Source organism: Talpa europaea (genome assembly GCF_964194135.1).
Source record: "Talpa europaea genome assembly, chromosome: 12".
Lineage (NCBI taxonomy): Eukaryota > Metazoa > Chordata > Mammalia > Eulipotyphla > Talpidae > Talpa > Talpa europaea.
Window position 1 is genome coordinate 92,232,975 of NC_140079.1, and position 21,035 is coordinate 92,254,009.

The 21,035-nt window shown below is 47.2% G+C and overlaps 1 protein-coding gene across 1 annotated transcript in view; it reads right to left on the minus strand.

The window, feature by feature from the left end:
* Window positions 1-3,957: 3,957 nt before the first annotated feature.
* Window positions 3,958-21,035, minus strand: part of TMC5 (transmembrane channel like 5) — a gene marked incomplete at both ends in the record, with an annotated part of 32,228 nt that continues 15,150 nt past the window's right edge. Inside the window, 10 exons of the mRNA XM_084250229.1 lie at window positions 3,958-3,999; window positions 5,197-5,304; window positions 8,100-8,178; window positions 8,858-9,031; window positions 11,062-11,195; window positions 11,401-11,476; window positions 13,295-13,390; window positions 15,220-15,317; window positions 16,041-16,119; window positions 19,387-19,538. Of these exons, the coding sequence (XP_084106355.1) occupies window positions 3,958-3,999; window positions 5,197-5,304; window positions 8,100-8,178; window positions 8,858-9,031; window positions 11,062-11,195; window positions 11,401-11,476; window positions 13,295-13,390; window positions 15,220-15,317; window positions 16,041-16,119; window positions 19,387-19,538 (1,038 nt within the window). The remainder of the gene's footprint in view (window positions 4,000-5,196; window positions 5,305-8,099; window positions 8,179-8,857; window positions 9,032-11,061; window positions 11,196-11,400; window positions 11,477-13,294; window positions 13,391-15,219; window positions 15,318-16,040; window positions 16,120-19,386; window positions 19,539-21,035) is intronic.

Sequence of the window (21,035 nt, forward strand, 5' to 3'; positions counted from 1 at the left end):
GGTGACTGAAGTGGGAAAGCCACGGACGGGAAAGGCACAGAGGTTTAAGGGCTTGCCCTTATCAGGCAGGTGCAGTCCCTCAGCTCCATATCTCAGCCGGGATCTGTGTCACAGTGGATCAGGCACACACACGCGAAAAAACTGTCGCACCTTTTGAGAATTGACTGCTATTATCATGAGAAAGTTCCTATTAACAAGCTTAATGCTTACCACCTGTCCTCAATTCAAAGCTTATAAAAACATGTCAGCTGTACGCTAAGATGGTGACTCCTTTTCTAATTAAACTTCACACAAAATTAGCGCATTCCCCACTACCTTAGTGCCAGAGAAGCAGAGGGGGCCATCTGCTACAGTGCTGGGGGTGCCACGTCCTGCAGAAATCCTAGAGGTTGTCCTTTCCTTAAACTACAGGGGAGGGCCTCAGGCCTTCACAAGACTGCAGGAAAGTGTGTGTTAGCTTAATTAGTTTGAACCAATTAAGGGTTGGAAGGGGGTGTCTCCTGAAGATCTGCATACAATGTCCTGAGCTCACATTTGCATGTTTAGTAGGGCCTCAGGTGCATGTAGGGCCAAGCAAGTTTGGGAAGACCTACTCTAAGTCACAGTTTGGTACAGTTTGGTAGCTCTCAGCCCCAACTTCCCATTGGAACCATCTCAAGAGTTTTCAAGAAAAGGTAGGGGTGCCAGATTTGTTGATCTGGAGAGAGGCCTGGGTCTCGCTGTTGTCAGCTCCCTGTGTGATTCCGTGTGCAGCCAGCCTGGAGAACCTCCTGCCTGATGAGAGGCTCTGACACGACTGGGGGAGAGTTGGCACCAAATTCATACACTGAAGCCCCAGCCCCCACTACCTCAGAGTGTAGTGGAGATAAGCCCTTTAAGCAGATGAATACCTATAAAAAAGAAACCCACAGTTATCTCACTGGTGCCCTTATAAGAAGAGGAAATCCAGACACGTGAAGAATGGTCGATCAGGATGTGCACGTGTTATAGGGCAACCCCGATATAAAATAAAACGGGTTGCCTGGCTGTGGGTCCTCACCCACGCGCTTAAAAGGGACTTATGAATACTCCACTACAGGCACACACAAAAGGTTAATAAAAGGTTTATTTACAAGGGAAAGGGAATTAAGGAAATGTACAACTCAGGGAGAAAACAGGGAAATAAAGTCTTTAATGCGTCCTACCCAATCGGCCGACCTGGAAACCCAAAGGCACTCTCAGAGCTGGCCGGACGCTGCGAGCTGGCGGGGAGCCAAAATGGGGGACCCTCCAAAGCCCACGTGTCTGGCTTTATACCACACCTGGCTGCTGAACCCCACCCTCAGGTCCCAGCCACCTTCCCTTTGGTGGTGATGGGATTTGGAGTTCCCATTGTCTTTTGGCTTTGGTCTGGAGTGGTGGGTAGAGTCTACAAAGCCTGTATGGAATTAACTTTAGGACAGCCTTTTCCCCCTAACACACGTACAGAGGAAAGGCCAGGTGAGGGCAGAGAGAAGGCTGTGTGCATCTTGTCTCGCACCCAGGAGGGAGGCCCTCTGGCTGAACCAACACTGAGAACACCAACAACAGCCTCCAGAACTGTGAGGAAATACATTTTTGTTTAAGCCACTGTATGATATCCCCTATGTAGGGTAAAGAAAATATCAGGCTTTTCTGCCCTTCCACCATCAGGCTAGATAATGGATCCTTGTCCTGAATGCATGCCTGATGGCGGGCACCTGGAATAGGGTGTTGGCATAGGTAGATGGGATTCACCTGAGCTAAGACTGTGCTTTTAAGGGTGGCGTCACGGGGACGCCAGCAGCAGCAGCAGCAGCAGCACAAGCCGAAGCAGAAGCCGAAAGAAGCCGAGAAGCAGCAGAACGAACGCCAGAGAGTCCAGATAGAGTGAAGACTTGCTGGGGCCTGCCAGCCTCCCAGCCCCCCAGCCAGCACCCCTGCCTGCCATATACCCACTGAACCCCAATAAAAGACCTGCAAAACCACTGAGGACTCTGACTCCTCCTTTACCCGGTCTGCATGGGATCCGAAAACCTGCACCGTGTCCAGTTCCTGACATTACACCCTAACTCAAGATAAAAGCACCGTCACATTTGAATGTGCATGGACGACGCACAGACTAGATCTTTCTCCTGTGTTTACATCTCTGCGAGAGGAGATTCAGGTGAAGACAAGACATGGCAGTGAATAGAGAAGCCCTCCAGGAGGAAGCCCTAGGCGTGTTAAGTCGGCCAAAGGAGGCTTTCAGAGGGAGTTCGCATTTCAGCATAGACACAAGAGGGGCACAAATGGCATTAAAATTACACGAAGGGAAAGTCACTTCCAACATCCGTTTCACAGGCTGTCTTCACTGCCATAAGTCTCCCACAGCGCCCAACTTCTCCTTCACAGCATCTATAATTATAATTGCAATGAATTATTACAAAAGTTCCCATCTAAATCAGTTGCACAGTAAGCACACAGGCGGAGACTGTCTTGTTCACAATCGTCGTCTCCCCACTTGGCACTCATTTGTTGAATGAATGAAGGGACACTCAGCAACATGAGCAAAGATGATACTAAATGAAATTAACTCAGTTGGGAAAATGAATGAGTGGATGAAAGAGTGAATCAAGCAATGATTGGATGCCTGTGCTTCAAATGCTTTGAAACATTTTCTAAATTCAGTTCCACTGGCCCCCATGTTGGTGATTACTCAAGAGGATATTTCTCCCCTTAGTGATCTGTTGAGTGCACCTTTTGCTAAACCCTTCTGTTTTAAGTAGTCACTTAAGTAGTCTGCAAAAAGAATGATATATATGTGTATATGTATGTTTATAGACACATGCATGTGCATTCCACACATAGTTGCACAAATACTATTCCCCACATCATCACTTGTAGGGTAAATGCATGAGTCAGGCTTTTTATGTCACTAGCCTCTGTGGCTATCACCTGCAGCCTTGCTGGAATGCATAAGTGTGCACACTTGAGCCTAGAGGCCAGGGATACAAAGGCAGCATCATTCGGAGACAGAGGACAGCTACAGGAGGACGAGGTATGTGACTACAGAAGAGGCGAGACCACGAGAGAACGCAAGAGAGAGCCCAGAAAAAGAGCGTAGAGTCTTGTGGGGGACTGGAAGGCTCAGCTGCCTGCCTGCCTCTGCCTGCTCCCCTTGCCTGCCTCCTGGTATGCCAGCCTCCCTTCCTGGTGTGCCTGTGTACCTGGTTCCCTGAGAGCATTAAAGCCTGAGAAACTCCCTATCGGTCTGCCTGAATCCACTGTGAGCCTGCCCTGTGCCCGCTGGCTCTACACATACCTATTCCTCACGTCACCATTGTTTCCATGTTGGTTGAACAGGGGACTCTGCTGTCATGGGGCAGTCCCAGCCCACACCCCAGTCCAGCTGCAGACTCACATCCTCCTCATGCAACAGATGTCACAGACGAGACCTCTGGCTGGATTTCACCCATGGGTAACGTGATGTTTTTAGTTTGAAGTCATGAACACAAGCAGGTTCCACAATTCAGAGGCATCACATCCCTGGCTGAGAATCACATTTTTATTCATGCTGGACCGTTTTTCTTAGCACCAGGTTCTTTAAACCTTTGCCAAGTCTGGGAGGATTAAGAGGATAGATTGCTAAAGACCAGTAACTCATGCACACCTCTTGAAGATAAAATACATCATTCTGGGTTATCTCTCCCAAGGTTTCTGTGAACTAGTTTAAATATTACAACAGTCTTTATTGGAAAAGCCCAAATATTTTGTTTTGAGAAATCAGCAATTTGGGTGAAAAAGCCAACAGGGAATGCCTGATATACTTCAGTATTTACATTATGGATGGTTTCCACTACTGGCAAATGGCTTGAATTTCCCTTCTGGGAAGTTCCTAAAGGCCAAGGTGTTCTGAAAGTGGTTCCATCTTGGCTTCTGTCCTTTGATTAGTGTCTGGCCTTCATGGCAATCATCAGATCATTGGATTATCTTCTTGAACTGATCGCCGGAATCGTAGTTCTGGGTTTGACACAGGAGAGAGAAGTTAGCAGAGACACAGCCCCCTCTCTCCAAGACCCAATTGGCTTTTAAATCTCACAGCTTTTCAGTCCCATTGCCTCCTCCTTTTATGTTTCTTCCATTCTCTCCCTTTCGCTCCCATAAGTGGGTTCTGTAATACATGCGATCCAAAGAGGGTGGGGTGGTTTGTTTCCCAGTGTTCATTATCCTCCTGGCATCAGCCACAGATTTCCTTGGGAAATCACCTTCCTCCCTCTCAGTCCCTGCGGTCTCCATGGCTGGAGAACCTGCACCTACAGGTGAAGCCTGTGCCTCAGATCTAAATGAAATCACTTTCATGACCATGACAACTGGACAGGCACATCACCCATCAGAGACTTGACTCTGAAGAGAAGAGAAGCTGATATGCTGTCTTGCAATTATGAAAAAAGAGCTCATTTGAGAGAGGAGCAAACATGGAAAAGAATTGAACAGAAAGGACCTAGCTTCTGGCCACACCTAGAGCAGGAATTATTCTGGGGTTTTGCTAACAAGGCTTTGGGTCAGTGCTTGGAAAGGAGTGACTAACGGACTCAGGAGAGCTCTGCCCCTCCGTATTAGGATCTATCATCTGGATAAGTGGTTTCTCCTCTAGGGCCAGCTCGGTTCCTCACCATGAGCAGCGTCATGTTCCTCCATATGAATTATTGGGTCCTCTTGCTGAAAAAGAAGAAAACAGGCAGTCTCGTCACTATAGAAGAAAACAGATCCATTGCACAGGTCATAAGACTTGGAGCAGGCCTCCACCACCATTTTAAAATCGAGACGTGACAGTCAAGACCAAGGCTCAACCACAGAAAGATCAAACGTATTTGGGGGGCGAGGGTGACAGTGATTGCATTCATGTGTTCATTTCACAGGTATTTACTGAGCATGTTCAACACACAGGTATGTGCCAGGTGTCTAATATGCATGGTATGCCACCTGGGATTCAAGGGTATAGATGTGGTCCCTGCCTTCATGGACTCAGAGTTGAGCCTCTAGATTCTTTATGTAAATCAGGCTGACAGTACTAATTTGAATGAATGAGTAGTATTGGTTAAGTAAAACATACAGAAATGTTTAACCATAGGAAGTGACATGCCCTATGTGGTCTAGTTGCCTGGATGTGCTTCTCATGGGGAGGCAGGTAAGTCAGGAGGCAGCCTCCAGCCTCACCTTCATGTATCTCCTTTCTGGCATGAATGAGCTGGGGGGGTCTGCTCTCTTCTCAGCCTCCTGCAGCTTGGTCAACTTTTCTATCAGGAACATTTTGTCTTTGCCCTCCTGCCAGGAAGGAAAACAAGAAACCATGGAGGATGAATGATGACGTGGGGTTGAGAAGCAAATGATGGAAAGAAGGTCAGTTTTCAGGCATTTGGGGTCCCAGACATTGAATGAAGATGACACCATGTTTTCTCTCTCCTTTTTTTTTTTTTTTTTAAGATTTATTGATTTATTTATGCATGCATAGAAGAACTGTTAGGGGGAAAAGGATGTCCCAAAGCAAATTCCATATAGGCTTTGTGGACTCCACCCCCACCCCAGGTCAAAGCCAAAGACACTGGGAACTCCAAATCCCATCACCACCAAAGGGAAGGTGGCTGGGACCTGAGGGTGGGGTTAAGCAGCCAGGTGGATACAAAAGGCAGACACGTGGGCTTTGGGGGCTCTCCATTTTGGGCTCTCGGCCAGCTTGCAGCGTCCGGTCTGCTCTGAGAGTGACTTTGGGTTTCCAGGTCGTCGGATCGGGTAGGACGCATTAAAGACTTTATTTCCCTATTTTCTCCCTGAGTTGTACCTTTTCCTTATTTTCTTTTTCTCTTGTAAATAAACCTTTTATTAACCCTTTTGTGTGTATCTGTAGTAGAGTATTCATAAGTCTCTTTAAAGCGCGCGGGTGAGGACCCACAGCCAGGAACCCGTTTAATATCGGGGCTGCCCTATAACAGAACTAGGGTGCAGGCCAGAAGTGTGGGAGATGAGAGGATCCACCAGAGACAGAGTAGGGAGCAGAACAGACAGAGCCACTGCTGAGGGGAAATACACTGAAATACACTGCTGAAATACACTGCTGAGGGGAGCAGCGAGCCCTACAGGAGAGGTCTGCTGCACCATGTGGGTCAGTTCCCTGGCCCGGGATCGAACTCATGCCACAGTAGTGATAGCGCTGAGACTTAACCGCTAGGCCACCAAGGAGGCCCCATGCTTTCTCCTGATGAAAGGTAAGAAGTATTTCATAACAAAGACAAAATATCCTCCATAGCCTTCCTAAAATGTAATATTCTCTAAAACAATTCTCCTAGCAGGCTTGAAATAGCCTTCTCTGGATTGCTACTAGAAGCAGGACAATCCTTTATCATAATCCCCTTCTTGGCATGCGCTCTGCCCCATCACCCTCCCTGGGCACCCATATTGCCCAGGTCCGCCCTGTTCTCCCATAATGAATATCAAAGCTTATCGTTCTGCCTTTAAGGACATAGACTGTATTTCAATTGTCAGCATTATCTGTGTTAATGGAGTAACCCCAGATAAGCCTCAAATTGGGAAAGAGACAAAGGGAGATATCTTCCCGCAAGAGAGTGAATCACATCCCTGTGACTCTGCTACAGATAAGAGTGGGAGCAAGCACCATGGACGGTCTGCCTGGTCAAGGTCAAGCCCATTTCCTGTGCTCTAGTTTCTTTTTTTTTTAAGATTTATTTATTTATTTATACAAGCACTGGGTACAGTCAGAAGCGCGGGAGGGTGAGAGAATTCACCAGACCGGGGAGCAGAGCAGGCAGAAGGACCGAAGTACACTGCTGAGGGGAGCAGCGGGCAGCAGGAGAGGTCTGCGCGCCATGTGGGACCCTCGCCGGTGGCCGGGGATGGCCGGGGATCGCTCAACCTCTGTGCCACCAGGGGAGGCCCTGTGCTCTAGTTTCTCCATAACCTTTCACCCACTAATATTAGCATCCGCCACTAGATCTTGTTCACAACAATGATTCGTGATTTTTGATTTTCCCCATTCCTTCTATATTAATTGGAGATGTGTAAGGAAGAGGTGACCTTGGGAATTGGTATTTTTAACAAATTCCCCAGCTGTCCTGGGTATAGTCAACTCATTTGGAAACCTCTGGTCTGTAGCAGCTGTTTTCATATTCTAATCAGAATTAATTAGAATTATCTGAAGAGCTGGCAAAAATGCAAACTCCAGGTGTTGCCCAGCAGATTTTGATTCAGGGAGACAAAGCTGCATTGCAGTTGAGAGCACAATTTTGGGGTCTTGGTTCAAGCAGCTACAACCCAGGGGAGTCCTGCTAATTTTCCCATGCTCCTGGATGTAAGTACTTATGCTGTGGATATGATGGTATTTAGGAGACAGGACACCCAGCCCAGTAGTACCAAGTATCAACAATAAATGACAAGAGAGCAGAGGAAGGGGGCGGCTGTAGCTCAAAAGACACACAAGAGATGAATCAACCAAAGGCAACACCAGTGCTTTTCCAGACACTGATTTGTTTATCCCTCCTGCAAAAATAAACTCAAGGCCTCCCTGGTGCCTGAGTTCGATTTCCAGCCAGGGAGCTACCCACATGGCACAGCAGACCTCTCCTGTCTCGCCCGCTGCTCCCCTCAGCAGTGTATTTCAGTCAGTCTACCTGTTCTGCTCCCCACTCTGTTTCTGGTGAATCCTCTCACCCCTCACACCTCTGGCCTGCACCTGAATAAACAAATATTTTTAAAAAGACACTTAAGGCACAACCGGGGATTTGACCAGGGACTAGACAGTAGATGATAGTAAGGGATTATCAAGTTTCCTTTTAGGCGTGATGACAGTATTATGGTTATGTTTTTGAAAGTCTGTATCTCCTGGGCATGTAGAAGTTTTTACAAATAAAATAATATAAAGTCTACGACTGCTTTAAGATAATCCAGAGATTTGCAGCGAAAGTCATGCCGATGAAGAGCTGCAGAGTGGCCGCTGGGCTGGGTGGTAGGGTCACCATTCCATTCTATTTTGGAACATGTTTGGAAGTTTCCATTCTACAAAGATTTTAAAAGAGGGAAGGATAACAGAGAGGCCCGACAGGACTCACATTGATAATCTGTTCATGGAGCAGCCTGATCATAATCTTCCTGCCCTCCGTGATCTGCCAGTAGAGATAGGTGATGATTCTGAAAGAAACAATGACAGATACTCTTGCCAAGGTGCTGCAGGCTCTGAATTTCAACTGGGTGCCAAAGAACTGGGGTATCTGCTTGCAAATGGACTTTGGCCTGAAAAGTCGTGTCTGGTGAGACAGAGGAACTACACTGGAGCAATAGTCCTCCAGCTGGCTGCTTTTTGCTAATCTGAGGGCCTGGGGTCTTCGGTACCCCAAGGCAAGGCCTCTAGAGAAGCAGCCAGGAGAACAAGCCTTCGGCAGATCTTCCACTTGTTCACACAAATCCAAAAGCTAATTTTTTTAATTTGAAAATGAAATTACACTATCCTATGTATCAGTAACTCCCAACCTACTTTAACATATCACAACCTCAGAAAGAATCACACATAAAATTGCCCTAAGCATTCTTGTATCCTTGTTTTTTTTTAATTTTACTTGCATGTTATCTCTTAAGAGGGGGCAGAGATGAAATTGTATTGCTTTCTTCATAAAACTGGCCAAAAAAAAACAAAAGGACAAGACAATATTAAAGGATAACTTTTTTTTTTTTTTAAACTCAAGGGCAGATCAGGATCTTCTAGAAGAATGAGCTACGCTGTGGTTCTTTGCCCCCACCCAAATCCTTTGGGCTGACCCATGTCATGTTAGTGAAATGTTCCCCACACTGGTTTCCCCAGGGCCCTACTTACAGCACAATGAGGGTGAGAATGAAAAAGAAGTGCACACTTCCGATGAGATTTCGGTAGATCCAAACAACCCACAGGTAGCTGGGCATCTTACTCAGGGTCTCGATCCAGCCGTAGATGGAGTGAATGATGAAGGGCAGACCTCGAAACGGGCCACACTGGGCTGAAGGGTGCAATCTGGTGAAAGAAAGGATGGAAAGGCAGCTTGTGCTAGGAGTAGCACAAGATCAGGTAGTTTCTTCTAGAATCAGCATGTCCCTTCTGGCTGTGAAACCAGCGATTCTTGCCTGCTCCACCCACCCACTTTTTTTTTTTTTTTTAAGATTTTTTTTATTTACTTATGCATATAAGAGCTGGGGTACAGGCCAGAGATGCAGGGGGTGAGAGGATTCACCAAAGACAGTGGGGAACAGAACAGGCAGATCGACTGAAGTACACCGCTGAGGGGAGCAGCGGGAAAGTCAAGAGAGGTCTGTTGCGCCATGTGGGTTGCTCCTTGGCCAGCCAGGGATCTAACTCATGCTGCAGAGGCTGTGGATAGTTTCATAGTGTGGTGCTTAACCCCTTGCACTACCAGGGAGAACCCCACCCAGAGGGCCCCACGCCCTTTTAAAGGAGCCCTTTCAGTCCCTGTCAGCTGGTGTGCTTTACTCACACCCAGCTCTTCAACAGAGCAGCACCTGAATCAACAATCTGTTTGAAAGACCAGGTAGCAGCCTCTGTGGTGCTGGGCTCAGAGAAATCTACAGGGGTGATCAGGTTGCCTCTCTTGGAAATGGAAGTAAGAAATATGAAGAGGGGACCCTCTATTCTAAGGAAGCTGAAGTTGTAACTGTAATCTCTACTTGCAATCAATGTTATGAACAAGCAGAAACAAGGGGCCACAGGAACTGGTTAGAAGACAAAGAGAGTAGACATGGTCAGAGAAACGGCATCGTGGAGTACAGCAGCCTGCTCTGATGCCACATGAGCCCCTGAATGTCCTGAGCTAATTCCATGCAGACTTTGTGGACCCCACCCCCACTCCAGACCAAAGCCATCAGGACACTGGGAAAGACAAATCCCGTCACCACCCAAGGGAAGGTGGCTGGGACCTGAGGGTGGAGTTAAGCAGCCAGGGTTGGTATAAAAACCAGACACATGGGCCTTGGGGGGCTTGCTGTCTCGCTCGCCTCCTGGCTTCATGGCTCCTGGCTCGCAGCCAGCTCTCAGAGCGCCATTTGGGGTTCCAGATCGGCGGATCGGGTCGGGCGCATTTAAAACTTTGTCTCCCACTTTTCTCCCTGAGTTGCACATTTCCTCATTTGCCCTTCCCTTGTAAATAAACCTTTTATTAACTTTTCATGTGAGCCTGCAGTAGAGTATTGATAAGTCCTTTTAAGCGCGCGGGTGAGGACCCACAGTCAGGCACCCCGTTTTGTATCGGGGCTGCCCTGTAACACTTGGACACTGGAGCTGAGAACCAGAGAGTGGGGAGAAGGGCCACTGAGCCAAAGGAGTGAGGAGGACCCCACCCCATGCAGGCAGGGTTTACAGGTCCCACGCATGAGGCTGGAGCAGGGGGGAGGCAAAGGGAGTGAGGATCCGGAGGGAGGAGGAGCCTGATCAGACAGGGCCTTTCAGTTCATGTAGATGAAGTTCTGCTAGATAAGGAGGGACTGGCCTCACCTACTCTGGAAGCTTCAGTATTCCAGGAAGTGAGGAAACTGTGCCAGTCATGACCTGGATGCCTGATGGGTGGTGACCAAACCAGACTATATTTCCTCCCTTGGTTACCAAGGAAACTTGGGTTAAACACTAGCACATTGACCTGGAGACACTCAGGGTAGGCAGGAACTGGGAGGTCCTCCACACAGGCTCCAGTACAGCCCAGCCCAGGACAAGTTACGACATGACCCCCTCAACCCCACCCTGGCCCCTGGCCCCATAGAGGCCCCTTTACAACCTCCCTCAGGGAGCCGGCCCAGAACTCTCCCTTCCTGGGTCGCCTCCCTCGTGTGAAGGTCTAATAAGCCTCGTCTGGATGCTACCTGTCTTGCCTTCATGTTAAATTCTTTTATAAGGGGTCCAAATCTGCAAAGAGGACCCATGGGGCCTCTCACTGCCTCATCCTACCCAAATAAGAATAATAATTGGAAAAAAAAACTCTGACATTTTAAAACACCCACCCCCCTTGCTCAGACCTCACCCCAAGGCCGCCATTTTACCTCCAGATGGTGAAGGCCAGAGAGCACAAGACCCCGGTGAAGGATGGGAAAAACAGCAAGAAGATGAAGAGTGTCATCATCTGTGAGGCTCGCCAGGCTTTGCTGGGAGGCTGGAAATTCATCATCAGGCTGACCTGAGGAGAGAGGAGGAGGCACCTGCTGTTGCTGGCCAGAGGCTCTGAGGGACCCCAGCCAGGCACTGGCTTCCAGATACCCTTCCCCACCTGCACCCCCAATTCCAACCACCACTGGGTCACGGATGACTGAGTGAAGCTGATTTGATTCCCACAGGCTACTGATTTGAGTTTCTAAGTGAGCTTAGACTTCAGACTGACTCACGTTTTTGACGTAAAACATGATGAAGAGAGTAATCATTTGGATAAAAGGCAGCAGAGGGCAGAAGAAGGTTCCAATCCTAGAGGAATGGAGGGCGAGTGTCAGAGACCAGGGAGCACACAGGGGATGGGGCATGGGACGTGGAGGGAAGAGGGGGTCGTGGGCTGAACTCTGTCCCTCCTAAATTCACCCGTTGAAGTCCTGACACCCCGCTCCTCAGAATGCCACTTGGAGATAGGGCCCTTAAAGAGAGCATTAACTCTCGGTACACCTTAGTTTATGAATCTGTAACTAGGAGAGATAACTAAGCACTTACTACATTTGTTGCTCATTTAATCCTCACCTAAACCCTGTGAAGTAGATACTGTTATCTCCACCTCCCCCACTTTAGATTGGAAGACTAAGGTGTACAGAGTTTAAGTAATTTGCCCAAAGGCATCCTTTTCATTGAGATAATGTGGGTGAAAGACTTATAAGCTGGCCAGTGCCAGGGGTGACCTGGCAGTGTGCAAAAGCATCACCTGTCCTGCCCAAAGACAAAGACTTTGCAACCTCTAAAAATAAACTCTGATAAAATTTTTTAAAAATGGGAAAAAAAAATTCTGATGTTAGTGAGTTGTTTGCAGACAGCCAAATCACCCAGAGCAATTTAAAGAGTTAGCAAAGAACTCTTTGCAGGTGTATGTTATATTAGAGACTCCAAAGCACTTTGCATATATCATCTGACTTAATCCTCAACGCAATTCGAAGGCAACAATTATTATGTGTATTTTATAGTTTAGGAGATTGAAGTTCACAGACACTCAGTGACCCCAGTTCGTGCCAGGACCAGTCCAGAATCAAGTTTATCCAAGTCCAATGCCCTACTTTCAAAGTGGCAACCCGCCAACAGATGAACCTTAGAGTGTAATACACCATGCAGAATTCTGGCACTAATTACATTACATTAAAAAGGAAAAAGAGGGCCTCCCCTGGTGGTGCAGTGGTTGAGCGCTGGGCTGCGAAGCTGCCCGCAGCCTCTGCAGCGCCGGTTCGATCCCCGGCCGCCAGAGAGGGTCCCACATGGCGTGACAGACCCCTCCTGCCACGCCTACTGCTCCCCTCAGTAGTGTATTTCCGTCAGTCTGCCTATTCTGTTCCCTGCTCTGTCTCTGGTGAATCCTCTCACCCTCCTGTGCTTTGGACTGTACCCAGTGCTTGTATAAATAAATCTTTAAAAAAATAAAATAAAACACAATATTGTCTAAAAAAAAAAGGAAAAAGAACTCACAGTCTATTGATTTGCATTTCTAAGTGAGCTTGTCAAAATTTGATGCAACTAGCTGGCTATTCCCAAAGCCCACATGTGCACACACACATGCACATACACCCCACAATCCCACACCCAAAAAACTACAGAGGTTCTACCACCTGGTACAGTGAATGAAGCAGGCCAGGTGAAAGCAATACACAGCCCTCTCTGCCTTTATTTTCCCATGTCTGTTGAGACATCAATGCAAAATAAATGTGTTTACCATAAGAAAACTAACAGGCAACAAGAGATGGTAGATCAATGTTGGGGGAGGCAATAGTTCAAGGTGGGGACTGTGGCAAACTGGAAATACTCAGTCCAGTTCAAGGCCCAGACAACCACCAAAATGGTAAATCAGAAATTTTAAGTTTTGTGTGAAATCTCCTCACTTTTACATATTGCTTAGGATCCTGTTCTATGTTGGTTCTTGCCTTTCCCCATAAAGGAAAGTAATAGTCTGGGACATAAATTCATGGTTCTTAGACTCACTGGATCTGATCTCACCCATGTAGTTTTGAAAAAAACTGATTCTGGAGCTCACCATAGAAACTCCAAATCCAGAGTCAGCTGGAACCAAGGGGCACACTGAAGAGCCCCAAAACTTACCACACCAGAGTTTGTACATAGATCAGTTCTAGAACATTCCCGGCAATGTCAAACTCCTGGGAGCCAAGACTTGTGATAAATCGCATTCCAATGATTCTGTGAAAACAAAATGAGTTCAACGCCCAAATGATTAATTCCCTCCTTCAAGACTCTCGACATGCAACAAAGAAGACTCTCACCAGTTTGGAATAAAGTTCAAAATCCCTGAACAAATTTTCAAAAAGTTCTCAGAACAAGCATGTTTTTGAAGAAATAATTGAAGGAACTGAAGGAAAATGGAATAAATATAAGGCATTCAAAAGTGGTTTTAAAAAGTCTAGCAAACATTTGCCAGTAGTAATTATTTAAATTATCCCAGCTATCATCTTGTCTAATCACTCTGGCTTTTTAAGCCTTTTTGTCACAGCAGAAAAACTCAGCACCTCTTAACCAAAAAATTTCTTTTTTTTAATTTTGTTTATAGGTATCAAATTAATGGCATTTCCCTGTTCCCTAAGTCCACTAGGAGGAAACCAAAGTCTCCATTCACTCTGGAGAAACCTAAGACCACTTCTTTCTTCATACAGAGGAGTTGCCGGAAAAAGGTGTTGTCCAAAAAAACACCTCTCAGCTTTAAACCCAAACTCCAGACACAGGCTGGAATAAAAGTAAGTTTGGTAGACTGAGTGAAGTCATCTGCGCTTCAAACTACACACTTAGGAAGGGCCTACATGGCATCTTATCACTAAAGCGGCTTCCAGAGCTATGAAAAAATCTACTACCAGGACTAAGATGCCCATGATATAATTTAAAAAGAAAGCAAGAATAAAATAGAACTACAACGGGCCAAGGATAACACTACCTCAATTCCTGGGAATTAACACTTCCTCAATACCCCTCGGGCCTATAAAAATTGCAGCACACTCATTACATTTAATTAAAACAATGAGCCTAAAAAAAATAAAATAAAATAAAATAAAATAAAAAAACAGGGCCTCCCCGGTGGCGCAGCGGTTGAGCGCTGGGTTGCGAAGCTGCCCGCAGCCTCTGCAGCACCAGTTCGATCCCCGGATGCTCCCCGGCCTCCGGAGGAGGGACCCACATGGCACGCAGACCTCTCCTGCCGCCCGCTGCTCCCCTCAGCAGTGTACTTCGGTCCTTCTGCCTGCTTTGCTCCCTGCTCTGGCTCTGGTGAATTCTCTCACCCTCCCGCGCTTCTGACTGTACCCAGTGCTTGTATAAATAAATAAATAAATAAATAAAATAATAAAAAAATCTTTAAAAAAAAAAAAAAACAATGAGCCTAATCTGTATGTACTGGCCTGGCAAGATGCCAAGGATAGTGATAAGATTAATACCACTGTTTTACCCATTCTTTGCCTTTGAAAATGATGCTGTATACACATACTACATCTTGCACATAGAAAAATATGGAGGAAGACACTCTGTTAAAGTTATGAACAGTGGCTGAATCACAAATGGCTCTCAATTTGTATTTCTAGAACTTTTTTTCCCCAAGAGAATAAAGGTTGTAAAGGGCCAGTTAAACCAAATGAACTTTGACAATGGGATTGTCAGGTCAAGGTGAAATTCCAGTAATTTAGAAGAAAACAAAATCCCAAAGGTCAATAGGAAAACTAGAATGAAGCACACTTAGAACTCATAAGGGACACGTGCCCCCTGCTCAGCCAAGACTACTGTGGCTCTGGTTACAATGCCAGGTACTAACTACTGACATGCTTTGCTTCACAATGGTCTGAGAAATGCATCACCAGGCAGTGCTGTCGCTGAGCAAACATCACACACAGTGTAACTTCACAAGCTAGCAGGACACACTGCACACCAGGCAGTGGTAGGGCTGTGGCTGCACATCACACATGCAGTGTGTCATTGACCAAACCATCCTTAAGCAGCCACCACTGCACTCAAGACTGACAAATATTTACCTCCTCAGGAACTCCCCTAGTAAGGAATCGGCCAAAGAGAACATGAAATCCATCAGAAGGAGCCGGTAGATTTCCTGGCCAATGAGTGTCTCCCAACACTGGAAATAAACAAGAGTCAGGTTGTGGGGTGGGGTTGTTGCCTAAGTTCAATCCCCATCTGCTCCTGGCATCCTGGATTCATAAGGACATAGCTGGTGGCTCAGTTTGGCCAAGTTCTTGAGTACCCAGAAAAGCCGACCTACTCTCAGCAGAAATGCACCATTAAGCTCAGTTTGTTTTTCAGGTGTTGATTCCCTTTCTGTGCTCCTTCCCCCACTGAGGCTGCCCCTTACAAGTACCCAACTTTTCCCTTCACACTCGCTCCTCTTAATATGGCCTGTGTCCTTTAGATCCCATTTGTCTGCCAGGATTAATCAATTTCTTCAGGAGGTCATGGGGTGTCAATGGCTAGCAATGCCTCCGCTCTTTCTTCTTATTGGCCTTATGAAAAGTCATTATCTGCTTGATTAAGAAAGCCACCTAGAGGTTTGGCATGCTAGCACAAACTGGAAGGTTAACTTGGTGATCAGTAACATTCACGGAACTTAACAGAGAGAGTCGGAGATTTTAGATTTGACTAAAGCAGGGGAGGGAAGGTTTGAGTACACAGTCCAAGGATGCATAGATGGATGGATGGATGGACGGATGGATGCATGGACACATGAAAGAAAGAATAACATGATATTTGCTTTGATATCATGAGCAGGAACTCGAGAAACTTCTTTCCTGAGGGTCAAAAGTTAAGAAACCAAAGCAAAGGCAGAAGAGCACAAAAATCTCACCTCTTCTCCAGCCGGAGCCACAACATTGAGCCAATAGTAACAAAGAATTCCGATGATTGATATTTTCAGGAAGATGTTTCTAAATAACAGAAGAGAAATGACTATCACTACTTCCATGGCAGCCATTAGTGCTGTTTACCAGTATTTCCTTTTGGTCACATGTGCAGGGTGGGGGGTGAGGGGTTGGGGGGGTAGTGGGGGGTAGGGGGGGTAGGGGGGGTGGGGGTGGGGGGTTGGTGGTGTCTTCCTGCCCCAACCAGCTAAGATGCTAGTAAACAAAAGAAAGGGCCTCACACCATGGGGCCAAATTTCCAAAGAGCCTCACACCCTGGGGCTGCAGATTCCCTGCACCCCACAAAGTGGGGCCGAAGATTAATCTACAACCCACAAACATCCTCTTGTTTTTTGTTCTTACTCATATAAGAAAAAACTTCTCGAAAAATACATTGAGCAATAAATTATACGTATAAGAATACTGTAAGGAAATGGCACAAAGAAATACCTGCCTAAAAATTAAACACTGTAAATTTGGCCTGCCTGACAATGGGAAATAATTTGTTATACATGAACATGCCTGACAAGCAATCCAGGACAACGACTACAGTAATTCCTTCTTTTGCCTTTTTTAGAAGTTTCTTAGGAAAGTTTTTTATTTTTTTTATTTTTTTTTTTAATAGAGGCATGTTTTATTTATTTGTTTGTTTTTGTTTATACAAGCACTGGGTACAGTCAGAAGCACGGGAGGGTGAGAGAATTCACCAGAGCCAGATCGGGGAGCAGAGCAGGCAGAAGGGCCGAAGTACACTGCTGAGGGGAGCAGCGGGTGGCAGGAGAGGTCTGCGCGCCATGTGGGACCCTCCTCCGGTGGCCGGGGAGCAGGCGGGGATCGAACCGGCGCCGCAGAGGCCATGGGCAGCTTCGCAACCCAGCGCTCAACCGCTGCGCCACCGGGGAGGCCCAGGAAAGTTTTTTAATGACTATGAAGTTAATTGTGTTAAGAAGTTTCTAGGTAGAAAACCCTGTTAGCTGATAACCAGGAAGCAGCTGGTCTCCAGCTGAAGGCCATATAATAGAAGAGTCTTTTGATGCTTAGGCTTTAGCTGATAGGAGTGTACTGACAGCTATCAACTGTCTTAGGTAATTGTCTAAGCTGTAATAATGAGTTTTAGTGTAAGGTTTAGTTTTTTATCTATTAACGTTGAAGGCTACCTTCTTGCTGAGAGCACGCAGGAGCCAGATGTCCATGGGAAAAGAATGCACTAATTGTTTCTGCTTTGCTTCCATGTATATGATGGTGTAATCTCACTGCCTGCCTGAATGTATAAATACAGAGACCGTCAGTAGGAGATACTTGCAAAAGTGACTGCCTCATTCCTCAATTGCGCCAACACCGTCTCATCCTTCAGGAACCCCTGACACCCAGTTTGCCGAGGCGGGCCCCCAGCACCTCTGAAAGGGCCAGCAGTAATATTCAAGATGATGGCTGCCCTCTCAGCCTGGATCCCTGAGTGACTGATGTGAGCAAAAGCCCTGGCAATCTAAAATGGACATGCAGGGGCCTCCCTGGTGGCCTAGGAATTAAGGCTCCTGAGTTTGATCCCCAACCAGGAAGCTAACCCACATGGCACAGCAGACTTTTCCTCTCTTCCCTCAGCAGTATATTTCAGTAGACCTGCCTGTTCTGCTCCCCACATTGTCTCTGGCCCCCCGCACCTCTGGCCTACACTCCAGTTCTTCTATGCAAAAAATAAAATAAAATATTTTTTTAAATAAATAAAATGAGCATGCAATATGAACAAGAAATGTTCCAAGCCTGTGAGATCTGGGGGAGGGGGATATTTGTTACCGCAGCACAACTTAATTTGTTCTAACAGATACACCCCCTTTGGGGCATCTCCAAACTATCTGATTTCACATTTCATCAAATGTACATGGGGGCTGAGCATGGACAGTACACCAAGAACTTTACTGAATCAACCTTCTTAATTGTTACAACTCTATCAGCAGATAGATAGTACTTTATGTCTTTCTTGTGGATAAGGAAACTGAAACTCTGAGAGACAAAATAATTTGTCTAAGGTGATACACTTCGTGACGGACATAACAAAGATTCAGACCAAGGACCATCTGGTTTAACAGCCTGAGGTGTTAAATCCAGTCAGTTTGCCTAAATCAGTAATTTGGCTGGTATTCTTTGGGCGTTAGAATTGGTGCCATGTGCCACTAGAGGGCCCCATACGAGCAGCATCAAAATCATTTGCAAACTTGGTAGAAAGGCAAATTTTTAGGCCCTACCCCAGATCTACGAAATCATAAACAGAGTAATTCCGGTGCATGCTGAAAGTCTGAGAACCACTGTACTGGAATCTAAGTTCCACGAAGGAAGGGGACCAGATGGGTCTTTTTCAATGCCAGATCCCCAGTCTCTTGCAAGATACAGCCGGCGTAGCCGATGGGAAGTTCCATCTCACAAGTGGTATAAACACCACCATAAGCAGGTGGTCAGAGAACTAGCAAGAAAGCAGCAATAAGGACACAGTTTGAGCCATCTGTGTTTTGTTTATCAAAACCTTGAGGTCAACACTTCCAGCACATACAGTGCTTTTATGGGAATGATAAGAAGGCGCCCCTCCCTGCCAATGAGTTGCCAAAAATGCTCCCTCCACATCCGTTTGGGTGGCTGAATTACAAAAATGCATCAATTCCTCCCTGCAGAGCTCACAGTTTGACTGGTGCAAACACTGACAGTTCCAGCTCCCTGTCAAGGTTCCCCAAGCAGGAAACCTTTGTGCAGTGCACAACCCGCACACCCGTACATCTCATAATTGAGAAGAACTATGTCTCCCTAGGGCTGATGGTAGCTGGGAAAGGAAAGTCATTACTTTGAGCAAAAGGCAGGGCCTCCCCGGTGGCGCAGCAGGTTGAGCACAGCGCTGTGAAGCTGTCGGCAGCCTCTGCAGCACGGGTTCTATGCCTACCCGGCCAGGGAGATGCCCACATGGCGCAGCAGACCTCTCCTGTCTCGCCTGCTGCTCCCCTCAGCAGTGTCTTTGGTCCGTCTGCCTGTTCTGCTCCCCACTCTGTCTTTGGTGAATCTTCTCACCCTCCTGCGCCTCTGGCCCGTACCCCAGTTCTTGTATAAATAAAAATAAATGTTAAAAATAAAAAGGCAGACGTACTTAAAAACTGCATTTTCTCAGAGCTCTAAAGAGTCTATGGCTATTAACCCACCCCAAACAAATAAGTTTTACTCTTGAAATTCTTTCTGGAAAATAGATCTTTGCTACTTGAATGTGACCCACCCCATTCCTTCCATGGAAACAGAGGTTGCTGCAGACACACATACCGGATCAGGAGGATGTAGACTTCGTGCCTCGGCATCTCATAGCGCTCCACCAGCCTGAACATGGAGTAAAAGCGGGGCACAACCAGGTTGATGCAGGACACCACGAAAGGCAGTAACAGCACAGCCCCGGGATTATTGTGGTTCTTCAGGAACTGCAGGGAAATAAGGGAGAAAATCCAGATGCCACCTGTGCCCTGAGCCCTCTCTGCCTCGCTCAGTGGGTGCGTATGAGCAGACTTCACTGATGGGCAAACTGAGGCCCAAAGATGTGAAGATGCTGGTCCCAGGTCACCCAGCTAGGAGGTGGCAGATTTGAACCCAAGTCTATCTGTGGCATGGCCTTGAGTGCAAAGAGTCAGCTAGTGACTTTTCTTGCCTTACCAGGAGGTCTGGAAAGTGAGAATGAGCTCCCAGCCACTCAAGCAAAAGTCTGAGTAGAAGCTATGGTCCGGGCAATCAGTCACCTGAGAATTTCTCTCCCCTCTCCTGGGTGGCCTTGTTCATTTCCATGAGGCTTTATCTGTCTTTGGGGCAGTGTATGGGGGAGGGAAACCCCTGCATCACCTTGATGTGAGAGGGAGAGGTGCCCCTTCCTTCCCGGATGCACCCTGAGGGCAGAACAGGGCTGCCCCTCAGCTGGGTGTCCTTGGGTGAGGGATTCCAGAAGCTTTGTGCCTCAGAACCCCATTTCTCGGCCCTCATGCTTGACTTCACTTCCACCCAGCTCTGGGAGGTTCTGAAAACATGTCTCACACTTTGGGCAGAATCTTTCAAGCCAATGTCACCTAAGTTCAAATGCTGACCCCCTCTTCTGCCCACAAGCTGCCGGGCTGGGACTAGACGCCCTGGACCCTGGGCCTCCTGTCCCCATCTGTGTAACGGGGGCATTATCACAAAACCCGCAGACGTTACAGGGATTACATGAGATCCAATAAGGCAGCATCTGCTAAACAACTCAGCTGGGAGCGCCCTTCACACAAAACCACAGTGGCCAGAGAATGGGGACCCTGGAGTTGTGCCAACACCAACCCTGCCTGGCGCTGAGCACTGTGCCAAGGACGGGGGCCAAGTTCACCTCCACTTCCTTCCTCCACTGCCCGTGGGTGCGGAGAAAGCCTTCAAGGGGAAGACAAGACTCCAAAATCTTTATACCTACAGCTGTGTGGTCACATCGGCCATGCTAGGTAGGCCAGGCCAAGCCCCTGAGGATTCTGACTCCCCTTCCCCTCTCTCAGGGCCCAACTAATACGGTCAAGGGCAAACTCTTAAGTTCCTGTAAGTCCACGCCCATTTTCTTGCTGGCTGCTCTTCACTTGATGATCCACTGGGCTGAGCACCTACAATGCACTAGGTATCGGGCCAGCCTTCAACTGACAAACAGGAAGAGTTTTCAGTGTTGCATGTGATGAACCCTCAGGGGAAGCCTGAAGAGTCAGGAGCACCTAACACGGCCTTGTCAGGCTGGTGGTGGTGGCAGAAGGCTTCCAGGAGCAAGAGACACCCAGGCTGAAGTCTACGGGAGGAATTTGCAGTCTATGGGAGGGGTGAAGAATGAACTGCCTGTTTCCCAGCTAGAGATAAGGAAAAGCTGGGAGTGTTCAGAAACTATTTTCCCACTATTTAGTGTCGCTGGTGTGGGATATGAGTGA